General features: G+C 47.3%; 1 protein-coding gene across 1 annotated transcript; it reads left to right on the forward strand.

The window, feature by feature from the left end:
- Positions 1–201: 201 nt before the first annotated feature.
- Positions 202–2,477, forward strand: LOC124666979 (F-box protein At4g00755-like). Its single transcript, XM_047204313.1, has 5 exons — positions 202–429; positions 1,027–1,446; positions 1,527–1,702; positions 1,795–1,913; positions 2,008–2,477. Exons 1-5 carry the CDS (start codon positions 282–284, stop codon positions 2,126–2,128), a joined length of 984 nt encoding a protein of 327 aa, XP_047060269.1. The 5' UTR covers positions 202–281; the 3' UTR covers positions 2,129–2,477.
- Positions 2,478–12,789: the final 10,312 nt, after the last annotated feature.

Consider the following 12,789-nt stretch of genomic DNA (forward strand, 5'->3'; position numbering starts at 1 on the left):
GGTCGACTAGAAACCAACCGAGTCACATATCTGAAAATGATTCAAAACGCGTGACATTTTTGGAAATTATAAAATACGGAGTAATTCGTATTATTTAAAAAAAAAAGCCGCCTCGTGTGGTTCAGGGAATTTGTATTCCAAGTCAACCTCACGCGTAATCTCCGAGGGAAGGGAACCGTATGCCTCACAGCGAGCGATATCGTGCTTCCAACTCTGCAAGCCACATCACATTTTCCCCACTCTGCTAGGGTTTGCAGACGACACGAGATTTTGCTTCAGGGATGGAAGCGGAGCTACCGGAGCAAGGCCAGGGGATGGACTTCCTCCAGTGCGTCGGCCCGGACGCCTCCGCCATCGTCTTCAGGCTGCTCGACGACCCCGCCGATCTCGCCCGCGCCTCCGCCGTCTCCCGCTCCTGGCGCCGATTCGGTACGCACGCGCCCAAATTCCCTCGATCTGCCTCCACGTGCCTATGCCTATGCGACCCAAAACTTCCCTCGATCAATTCGAGGCAGATACTCCATAATCACCGTGATGACGATGCGACCCAAAAATATTCTGCTTCTAGAACCATCTCACTTGCTGCTGAAGTGCTGATGTCCCCAAAATTGTGTTTGTTTTTCTGTTCAGCGACAACTACCAACAGGGCACATACTGTGAACTGATTAGGGAGGTGTGCTGATGTACTAGATGAGTGATTACTCTTTTCAGTGCTAATGAAAAAATCTGAAAAAGAATGCCTACATTGAAACAACATACATCTACCATGTCTCAAATTTTCGAGTCCAAGTTTGATCTACTTCTCACTAAAAAGAGAATAGTACCGGCATGGTATACTTAACGCGGTGCACATTTGGAATGGATAATGTATGCTATTTGCAGTCAGGTTTGTCATTTTTGTTCGGAAATTTGGTGGCATGATTTATATGTGTTTTGTCTGTCATAATTTTGTTCTCCATGTTTTTTTTCAAGAGTTATAACTATACAAGCTTCAGTGTCCCAACTGAATCGAAATCTTTTATTCAGTTATACAAAATCAGTTCAGCAAGATCCAGTGCCTGCGAGCTTATCCAGAGGTTGCCAACTTCATGGATATTGAGGTACGCGGTTCCGGTAGTAGCGCACCTCGAAATGCCAGATGGAGTGCTGCTGCCGAGTTGGACAAGCTCGAGAGGGATCACAGGGTGTATATGCAACTTAGCCACGGTCTTCTCTCACCGTACAATGCCAAGGATTGCATCAGCCACTGCGTAGGCGCATCCAGCACCGACCGTTGCCCTGACGAGGCCATTGAAAATACACTCGATGCAGCTGATCGTGTGGGGTGGGTAGGGTCCTATTGGTCCAGCAGGGGGCATAGGGATCCTGCTTTGGCAGAATGCCTGATGTATAGGCTCCAGGCAGACCTATGTCTCGTTGATGAAATCAGAATGCAGCCATTCAAAGGTTTGTCCTAAGACTGCAACCTTCTTTTCTGTATGAAAAAAGCGTCCTGGCATGTGTTACTAATGCTCTTCACCGTGCAGCATTTTTCCGAGATGACGAGCCTATATATTCAGCAAAGCGTATCCGGTTTCAAATGGGCTGTCCAAAGTCACCTCCATGGTCTGGAACAACTATATATAGTGAAGATGAAGGGCAGCTCATTGCTGATACCAACTATATCTGGACCTACACATCTCCAGAATTTCCAATATTGCAGGTCAGTTGAGTAAATATTCCCCGGTGTATTCCTTTTCGTTCACTAGAATCATGTTTTAGATGTTTGAAAGTGAAAAAATTGTGATATTCCAGGAAAATGTGTTGCAATCCTTTAAGCTACCACACCCTGTTCTATGTATCGGCGGGGTGGTGAAAATTGAGCTACTTGGTGGAGTGGTGAAGGACGCTTTTGATGGTCTGTATTACATATGGTGAGCTGTTCAACACTTGTGCAAAATACTGCATTGTTTTGATGTGATCATCTCTTCCATTGCATTGATACATTCGTGATGTACCTTTTCCCAGTGTGTCTCATGTCCAAATAATGGGCATGCCACTCTCAGGAAAACTTGGGGTTGCTCCTCGTGGGACTGGTGTAGTCCTCAGTTACTATCCGACTCGTCGTAAAAACCGTACCTCACAGTGAGTAGTCAGGGGATGACGGTCGCAGCAGCTGCACAGCTTTGCGTTGAGGGTCTGGAACTCTGCTAAGGGACAGGAGGAGGGTTGAACCAAGCGCTGTTGAGCAGGCTGTTCGTTGGCCCACTGCAATTTGTGGACAAGGAAGATAAATCAAAGTAATCTACTAATCTCCATAGAAGAAAAGAATATGTCATTGAGGTCGGGTGCTTTTTTATTTTGAACAAATGAAACGTACTTCATATAAGGTTATCCTGAGAGAACGTGTTTGTGTAAAGTATAGTACAAAAGAAACGCATCATACTTGTAATCGAATCATTGCAATTTATGAATGAATGGATATGAACATCTTCAAACTGTTTGGAAGAAATAATGAATCTGCACATCTTTTTTGTCAAAACGGCCTACCCCTTTCCATGACTGCATAACGGAAATACAATGCGTCAAACAGAAGAACACGCACGCAACGGGAAAGAGCTAGCCATTACATCATCAGGAAACCTGCTAACAGGTGTTCGAAGTCGAACATCCACTACGGGGCAAAAAACCTGATGACACTCAAGCATACACTTTCAGAAGTTCAGACAAACAACACGAACATCCAAACCAAACGTCTACTACAAAAGGAAAACATCATGGTCCTCCAATCTGTCTACTGGCTGGATTTGCAGTTGCATTCTCCTGAAGAACTCTAGCCAACGCTGCCGCCTTGCTGATCAGCCGATTCGCCCCCACCTTGATCTTCCCAGCATCTATTCAGAAAAAAACTCTTCCCGGCATCTTCCTCACCGTACAAACCTGCCTAATAACTTAAAAAAGAACTAACAGCGAAGATCACCACCACAGGAGACTTAAGCACATATCCTTCAAAGGTTATATTATTTCTATCAGATAGACTAGCATATAGTAGCCGTCAATAAGGTATAAATTTCTTGTCACCCGGCATGAAGGCATATAGCTACACCAAACTTTGCCAAAGGTTCCTAGGACAACATCTGTATCCCAAGCACGAACCTAAACCAAGTCAAACCACTTTGGCAACAGCACAAGAAAATACTAATGATTAGTCAAAATAGCATCATAACGCAACTGCCAAAGAAAAATCTTAAATTTTAAAGGTAACTTAAATTTCCAAATCCATTTATTATGAGCTCCAGCAATATTTTTTCCCCAACATCTGATACAAAGAAAGAGTAGAAAACATTTATTAGATGTCACGCTGCAAATACAAAATCTGGAGCATTATTGATAGGATGCTGTTCAACAGAAGTTTTGATAGCATTCCAAGGATGCAACAATTCAGAGGACAAACATCTTCTAAAAGGGATATTGAAACTGGAACTCACAAGATGATAAAAGGTAACCTCTTGAGCCATATAAATACCAAAAAGCTGAGGATACCTCATAAAAAGAGCTATATTATCGAACCAGGGATCCAACCAAAACCTAGCAAGGTCTTCTTTCTGCAAAATCACCTTCCTTCATTCAATATAAGAATGAATCTGCACATCTTCTATCTACTAGCAATACAATCTTGCAATGTATATTGCACAATTAACATGTTGTTAGAAAACAAAATCTGTAATCTAAATGTGTGCAGTAAGGTGTTTTGTTTCCCTCACATCCCACTTTATGGAAGTGAACTAAAGCATTAACGATGGCTAAAATGTATGATAAGACCATGACCCCAAACTAAAATGTATGATCTGATCAAATCAGAACTAGCACTCAGACACTTGTCGAGGAGAGAAGTGCGGAGCCGGTGGTGAAAGCGAAGAGGAGGCAGGTAAGCCCTAGCTCTCTCCCGCAGGCCCTCCGGCCGCCCGGCGCCGCTGTCCACTGCGGCATGGCCGCCCCCGGCCTTGATTCCGAGGTGGTCGCCATCTCCCGCGCTGCATCCGTTGGTCCTTCCCCCGCAACCTGCAACGCGGTGGGGACCCGCGGTCCGGCCTTTGCTCCCTCAGGGCACTCCTCCAGATCCGGTAGATCTTGCTCGTCGCCGCCGCTCCTTTCGTCGCCTGCCCTCGCTTCCACGCTGGATGGGGAACGCCCGCGTCTCCGTTCCATTGTGGTCTGCGACGCCCCTCCGGTCAAGGCCTCGGAAGAAGAGTCTTTCCCTCCCTGGGAGGTTGTGACTTCCAGGCGCGGCCGGCATGGGCTCTCCACTCCACTTCCGGCCGAGCTGCGGCCTATCCCTCCGCCGCCCCAACGCCAAGGCACGACCCCCGACTCTGCTCGCTCGGCCTTTTTAAGGCGCTTCCCGGGGCGCTGCCTCCGCTGCCTCAGCAAGAATCACCGCCACGCCGCCTGCCGTGATCCAGTCCGGTGCATCGACTGCTAGGGTTCGGGACACACCGCCGGCCCTCGCTGTTCGCTCAAGCGGACGCCAGCTCCTCGACCAGGGACGGTGCGCGACCGGCTGCGTTTCCCTGCCCCGCCTCCGACCATGGACCGCTTCGTCGCCTCCAAGCCCGCGCCTCGTCGCTCCGGTCCGACCTCAAGCCACTCCATCGTCGTCGCTTCTCGCAGCATCGAGCAGCAGATCTTCAACCTTCGCAGCCGCGGCGTCCTCGTCACCGCCACCGAAGCGCGGCACTGCGCCAACCCGCACTTGGTTGGTCAGGCGCTGGAGAAGGAACTCCGGCTGCCACCGCACCAGCTCCGCGTCACTCGCTATCATCCAGAAGCGTTCTTCGTCCTCTTCGACACTCCGCCGCACCGCGACCGCACCATTGCGCATGGTCGTCTGCACATCGAGGGCTCCACCTTCCTCCTGCAGGCATGGCGCGAATCAGATCATGCCGTGCACATCGTCTAAAACCTGCACGCTCGCATCTGCATCGAGCGTCGACCGCCTCGACAGTTGCACGTACGCGCAGGACAACACTGAGCTCTTCAGCTGCTGGGTGTGGTGCCGTAGCATCGACCACATCCTGGGGCACCACGGTTTCTCTGTTTTCCCGCAGGAGGCAGGCCGCGTCGTCGAGATGAACGGCTACCCTCCGCCGCGCAGGGAGGTGGCGCCACCGCCGGAGTGCCTTCGCTACGACTCCCTCATTCACGTCGACCTCGTGGAGGACTGGACTGTGCGCGAATCTCGCACCCCCTCCACGGGACAGAGCGGGATCCCTTCCTCCACCTCTTCCGACGAGCCACCGTACCCCATGGTGCAGCCTTTCACCTGGCGGTTCGGAATTCCTGATGGGGAGGAGAGGAGCTACGGTGGCCGCCGCCAGGATGGCTGCCACAACATCCCTTCCTACCGGCGCCGCAACGATGAGGGCGACTCTTCCGGCCAGGGCAAGATTTGGCACGACGTGGCCGCTGCTCCCGCCCGCACCGGGGCGCCTGCCGCCGACACTGCTGGGCGCGGGGGAACACGCCACCGCAGCCGCTCTCCGGCAGGTCATCGACAGCGCGCCACCAGCATCCCTTCACCATCCACCAAGATAGTGGACGTGCTCCTGCCTCCACCGCCGCCGCTGCCCACGTCAGGCCCTCCGCCACAACGCCTGATCATGCCGACGCTCGACGCCTCGCTTCCCGTCGCCATCCACGCTGCACAGGAGCATATTGCAAGCCCAGGTGCTCCGGACCCCCTAGTGGACATGGTGTCCACGGTCTGCCTCGACGTCTCCTCCTGGGGGCCATCTGGAGTGGACCCGATGTGCATTGAGATGGAGGCCGCGTGCGTGGCGGCCGTCAGCCTGCCGCTCTCCTTCAAAGGCAGCCCTTCTGCTGACCTGCCGATGGTGCCTCACCCCTGGGCGACGGCAGACTTTGGTCTGTCCACCATGGATAGACCTGAGCAGGTCGCCTGCGTCGCCTCGCAGGTTGACGACCTGCACATTGTCGACGTTCCGGCGCCAGTGCCCTTGGCACGCGAAGAGCCAGTCGAAGACTTCCTGCAGATGTTGTTCAAGGCACCGCCGGCGTCGGTCCTGGGGGCCTCACCGCTAAACCCCGCGTCGCCCACGACGGTGCAGCCTGGTTCACCTAGGTCCAAATACCCGGCGCCCAAGCGCAGCCAGCGCCAGGCCTCGTCTGCGTGCTCCATTCCGGTGGCGCAGCGCGCCACCCTGCGCCTGGCCAAGGAGATGCACGTCATCAGCGGCGAGGAGCGCCGCACGGAGGTTACTGCGGCCGGCCTCGTCGAGCGCTTCAAGGAGCCTCTCACTGAGGTCGACATTGACGGTCTCGCGAAGCTGACCCGCATCGACCGCGACGCCGTTCACCGTGCTGCCAAGCAGGCAGCCGCTGGGAGGGCCGCCACGGTGGCCATTTAGTTTCCAATGTTAGGTTCCTTAACTCTAATGCAGTAGGTATCGGTCTTAAACCGATGCTTTAGATCCTTGTGTTGGGTTAGAGGCGCGTTCTTCATCGGGACGGCTCGTTTGAGGCTGTGTAGTTGGGTGCCGTCCCGCCCCATGTATGCTCTGGTGGTGTTCTTCCTTTTCAATCAGTTTGCTGCTGCTCTTCGCCGCGTCTCCTGCTCTGCCTGTCATCAGCTGTGCTGCTCTCCTTGTTCCCCAATGAGTGAAGCCATTTGCCCCATCCTGTCCTGGAATCCCCGTGGCCTCAACATGCCCGCGCGACGCACCGCCGTAGCGGAACTCACTGCTGCCGCCAAGGTTGCCGTCCTTTGCCTTCAGGAGACAAAGTTGGGGCACATCGATTGCTCCCTTGCTGTTGAGATTGCCGGAGCCTGATGACCCACAAGTATAGGGGGTGTATCGCAGTATCTTCGACAGGTAAGAATGTCGATCCCAACGAGGAGCAGAAGGTGTTGACAAGCAGTTTCGATGAAGGATTCACTGTAAATGCTCACAGACAAGTATTCAGGGGGTTTTGATGTGACAGATGAATAAAATACGAGTAAATAAAGTGCGAGAGTAACAATTGCAGCGAGTGGCCCAATCCTTTTTAGCACAAAGAACAAGCCGGTTTGTTTACTTATAATGACCAAACGTTCTCGAGGACACACGGGATTTTAGTCTAGTGCTTTCGCTACATACGGCTAATTAATCTTCATTGTTTTGATAAGTGTTGTGTGGGTGAACCTATGCTAATGTACCGCCCTTCCTAGGACTAATACATACTTGTGATTATACCCCTTGCAAGCATCCGCAACTACAAGAAAGTAATTAAGATAAATCTAACCACAGCCTTAAACTCGAGATCCTCGCGATCCCTCCCCGCATCGATATACCAACGGGGGCTCGTGTTTCGTCACTCCGGCAACCCCGCAATTGGCAAACGAGTACAAGGTGCATTCCCCTAGGCCCATAAAGGTGAAGTGTCGTGTAGTCGACGTTCACACGACACCACTAGAAGAATAACACCACAATTTAAATATCATAACATTGAATATTACTCAACCATACTTCACTACTAACATTTAGACTTCACCCATGTCCTCAAGAACTAAACGAACTACTCACGAGACATCATATGGAACATGATCAGAGGTGATATGATAATGAATAACAATCTGAACATAAACCTTGGTTCAACGGTTTCACTCAATAGCATCAATAACAAGTAGAAATCAACACCGGGAGAGTTTCCCCTATCAAACAATCAAGATCAAACCCAAATTGTTACAGCGGTGACGAGGTGCAGCGGTGGAGATGGCGGTGATGATGATGAAGATGATGGTGATGGTGATGGAGATGATGTCCAGCTCGATGATGGTGTCGATGGCGTCGATTTCCCCCTCCGGGAGGGAATTTCCCCGGCAGATCTCAGCCTGCCGGAGAGCTCTTTTCTCTCTGGTGTTCTCCGCCCCGCAGAGGCGGCTGTGACTCTTCGCGACGTACCCCTGGAGCTTAGGTTTTCGGACGAAGGCATACGCGAAGAAAAGGAGGCGAGAGGGGCTGTGGGTCCCCTCCTCACAGGGCGGCGCGGCCAGGCCTTGGGCCGCGCCGGCCTATGGGGTGGGCCCACCTCGGGTCCCCTCTTCTCCCCCTTCTGGCTCCCTTCGTCATCTAGAAAAATAGGGTTTTTGGTATAATTTCCGTCAACTGTTGATCTTCCAAAATATTGCGTTCTGACGGTGCTTTTTCCAGCAGAATCCTGGCTTCGGTGCGCGATCCTCCAATAATCGTGAAACATGCAAAATAGATGAAATAACATAAGTATCACCTCCAAATATGAAATATATCAATGAATAACAGCAAATTATGATATAAAATAGTGATGCAAATTGGACGTATCAACTCCCCCAAGCTTAAACCTCGCTTGTCCCCAAGCGAAACTGAACTCTGTAAACAGGACCACATGTTTATGGAGTGAAGAGTCGATAAATCAAATACGGACAAGAAGCATCATATTCATTCACACAATACATTCTAGTAAACAACTTCCTCATATAACTCAACTTGAAACAAGTATAAGGTAATCACAAATAAAGGTGCATAAGAAATCATAGTTGGTGATGGAAAACTGAACAGATTATACTTATCTATTGAGCAACGCTCTCATGTTAAAGTTTATATGGCTTATCTTGCATACTCAATCATAATGATCATTGATAACTTTCAAAGCTATATTCATTCAGGTAAAACTTGTACTAAACAAGGAAGAATAAAAGACATGATGAAGCAAATCACACTATAATAGTTTGATCACAACAACTCAAATGCTTGCTTGAGATGGAGGGAAATAGGTTTACTGACTCAACATAAAGTAAAAGACAGGCCCTTTGCGTAGAGGAAGCAGGGATTAAATCATGTGCTAGAGCTTTTTCAGCTTTTAAAATCAGATAAAGAGAATAAAAGTAAAGTTTTGAGAGGTGTTTGTTGTTGTCAACGAATGGTAGCGGTACTCTAACCCCTTGCCAAACGTACCTCCAAAGAGCGGCTCCCATGAAGGACGTTATTTCTACCAAGCAAGGTAGATCATCCCTCTTCTCTTTTGTTTACACATGTACTTTAGTTTATTTAAGGATGACACTCCCCCAACCTTTGCTTACACAAGCCATGGCTAACCGAATCCTCTAGGTGCCTTCCAACAATCTCATACCATGGAGGAGTGTCTATTGCAAAATTAAGTTGCTTACTCGATGAATCAGGGCAAAACATGTGAAGAGAATTATTAATGAAAGTTGATTAATTGGGGCTGGGAACCCCGTTGCCGCCTCTTTTTGCAAAATTATAGGATAAGTGGATGAAGCCACTAGTCCATTAGTGGAGGCCGCCTAACAAGACCGAAAGATAAAACACCACATACTTCCTCATGAGCTATAAAACATTGACACAAATAAGAAGTAATGAATTTTGAATTGTTTAAAGGTAGCACATGAAGTATTTACTTGGAATGGCAGGAAATACCATGCAAGAGAGGTAGATATGGTGGACACAAATGGCATAGGTTTGGGTACAAGTTTGGATGCACGAGAAGCATTCCCTCTCAGTACAGGTCTTTGGCTAGCAAGGTTAATTAGCAAGCATAAGGGTTGAGGGAAACAAGCAAATATACATGTGATAGACATAATCATGCCTCTTTCTTGTAAGCACAAATAATTTTAACTTCAGAATAATAAGCTATGAGCTAACAAGAAAGGAAGACAATGAAACAACTATATGTATTTCTCTTTTTACTTAAGCCTCAAGGTGTTGTTGCTATTGACCAATGATAAGTTTGCCAAAACCAAATAGATTTACTCAATGCTCCCAAAGTGGCACCAATACTAAAATCAAGATCAATCATATAATAGAGATTGCAAACTAAAATAAGGTGTGCAATATGTAAATGATAAGACTTCTCATTAATATTTCATATCGATAACTCACACCAAGGGATACATAGACAACCAACTAAAGGAGAGATACTTCCAACTGCAACCCATCTTATATGATAACTTCCCTACTCATGATATGACACTACTTGATAGTAAAAAGTAAAAGGTAGTGATGATTTGATACCGCGGCACTCCCCCAAGCTTGGAACAAACCAAGGGGATGCCAATACCGATGATGGATTACTCCTTTGGCGATGGTGGTGATGAATTCCTCACAAGCTTCTCCACAAGCTCCTGAAGCTCATCAATCTTGTACATGAGGTTGCGGATCATCTCTGAATTGTGCTCGACGCGATTAAGAAGTATATCAAACAGCGAGTCCCAATTCTTGGAGTTATTTCCCCATCCTTCAGCCTTCGAGCTTCGTCCTTCCCGCAAGTTGTTAGAACGATCTATATCCCAATTGCTAGGCAATGCTGCCTTGGGAGTTCTTTCAATTTGATTATCGTAGATTAGATTGCGGAAGGGATGGTAAGTGCCTGAATAAGACGTCTTTGGAGCTAGGTAATGACGTGGAACTCCTCCTCCGGTGCTAATCCGTGCACTCTTCTTGGCGTTGAACGGGTTTGACACCACTCCGATGCTTGCAATGGTGGTGCGCGGGCGTACTCGCGGAACTTCTTCGACTTCCTCTTCATCCTCCTTGACTTCTTCCTTCAACTCGGGTCTTGGATACCTTCCTCCGAAGGCTCCTTGTCCTTGTTGTTGGAGACCATGGTGCTCCTAGATTGAAAATAGATCCCTGCGAAACAACTCAAACAAAACACGTCGAGAAAACGATATACGGACCTCCAGGGGTTCGGGGGATTATATAGCAAAAAATTTCACAACAAACGGTAAGTACCAGGTCAAATCAGAGTCGGAGAGGGGCGACGAGGCGGCCAGCTCACAGGGCGGCGCGGCCAGGCTGGGGCCCGCGCCGGCCTGTGGGGGCACGCCCTCGTGCGTCTCCTCCACTCCGTTTCGATCTCGTAATTTTTCATATTTTCTAAAAACAGCAAAAACAATGTTCGGAAAGTAAATCGCGAACTTTTTATTACCTATACTGTTACTTATTCAAAGTCGAGTTCGCGTGACCGCCAATTTGACCTTTGATGAAAGCCTCCGGTGTTTCCACTCGAATAACATCAACATCAACATTATAAGAATCACCTGAGATATAATGCTTGAGTCTTTGTCCATTCACCACTTGTGTGGCGTTGCCTTGGAGAGAACTAATTTTAATTGCTCCTGAACGATACACCTCCTCAACAACATATGGTCCTTCCCATTTCGAGAGTAATTTCCCTGCAAAGAATCTGAGACGAGACGGATACAATAGGACTTTATCCCCAATATTAAACTCTCATTTGATAATCCTTCTATCATGCCATTTCTTAACTTTCTCTTTAAAGAGTTTAGCATTTTCATAAGCTTCACTTCTCCATTCATCTAGAGAACTTAATTGCAGCAACCACTTATTACCGGCTAGTTTAGGATCTTTATTTAATTCTCTAACAGCCCAATAAGCTTTGTGCTCTAGTTCTAAAGGTAAATGACAAGCTTTTCCATAAACCATTTTATCAGGTGACATTCCCATGGGGTTTTTATAAGCAGTTCTATAAGCCCATAGTGCTTCCTTCAATTTACTAGCCCAATTCTTTCTAGTTTTATTAACAGTCTTTTGCAAGATAGATTTAATTTCTCTATTTGATAGTTCTACTTGCCCACTAGTTTGAGGATGATAAACGGAAGCAATTCTATGATTAATACCATATTTAGCAAGAGTTTTTCTAAAACCACCATGAATAAAGTGAGAACCTCCATCTGTCATAATATATCTAGGTACTCCAAATCTAGGAAAAATAATGTCTAAAAGCATTCTTAAAGAGGTCTCACCATCAAGCACTTTTTGTAGGTATGGCTTCCACCCATTTAGTAACATAATCAACAAGCAACAAGTATATGAGTGTTACCTTCTCAAGAGGGAAAAGGTCCCATGAAGTCAAATCCCCAACAATCAAACGGCTCAATAACAAGAGTATAATTCATAGGCATTTCATTGCGTCCGGAGATATTACCAACCCTTTGACATTCATCACAAGATAAAATAAACTTCCTTGCATCTTTGAAGAGAGTTGGCCAATAAAAACCTGATTGTAGAACCTTTTGCGCGGTTCTATCTCCGACGTGATGTCCTCCATAAGCACTACCATGACATTTACTCAATATCTCTTGTTGTTCATATTCGGGAACACATCTTCGCAGAATACCATCCACTCCTTCTTTATATAAGTGTGGGTCATCCCAAAAGTAATGCCTCAAGTCATAAAAGAATTTCCTCCTCTGCTGAGCTGAAAAGGTTGGAGGCAAGTACTTGGAAACAATAAAGTTAGCATAATCATCATACCAAGGACTGTCTCGCGAGCTCACCTTTATTACAGCCAATTGTTCGTTTGGAAAACTATCATTAACGGGAACATGATCATAAGCAATATTTTCCAATCTAGACAAATTATCAGCAACAGGATTATCAGGACCTTTCCTATCTACAATATGTAAATCAAATTCTTGCAAAAGAAGTACCCATCTAATAAGCCTTGGCTTAGCATCTTTCTTTGTCATAAGGTATCTAATTGCAAAGATGATCAGTATGAATCGTAACTTTTGAATCAACAATATAAGATCTAAATTTATCACAAGCAAAGACTACAACCTAACAATTCTTTTTCAGTAGTAGCATAATTTCTTTGAGCAGCATCAAGAGTCTTACTAGCATAATGAATAACATTCAGTTTTTTATCTACTCGCTGTCCAAGAACAGCGCCTACAGTGAAATCACTAGCATCACACATAATTTCAAATGGTAAGTTCCAATCAGGAGGTTC

Source organism: Lolium rigidum, chromosome 6, assembly GCF_022539505.1.
Source record: "Lolium rigidum isolate FL_2022 chromosome 6, APGP_CSIRO_Lrig_0.1, whole genome shotgun sequence".
NCBI lineage: Eukaryota > Viridiplantae > Streptophyta > Magnoliopsida > Poales > Poaceae > Lolium > Lolium rigidum.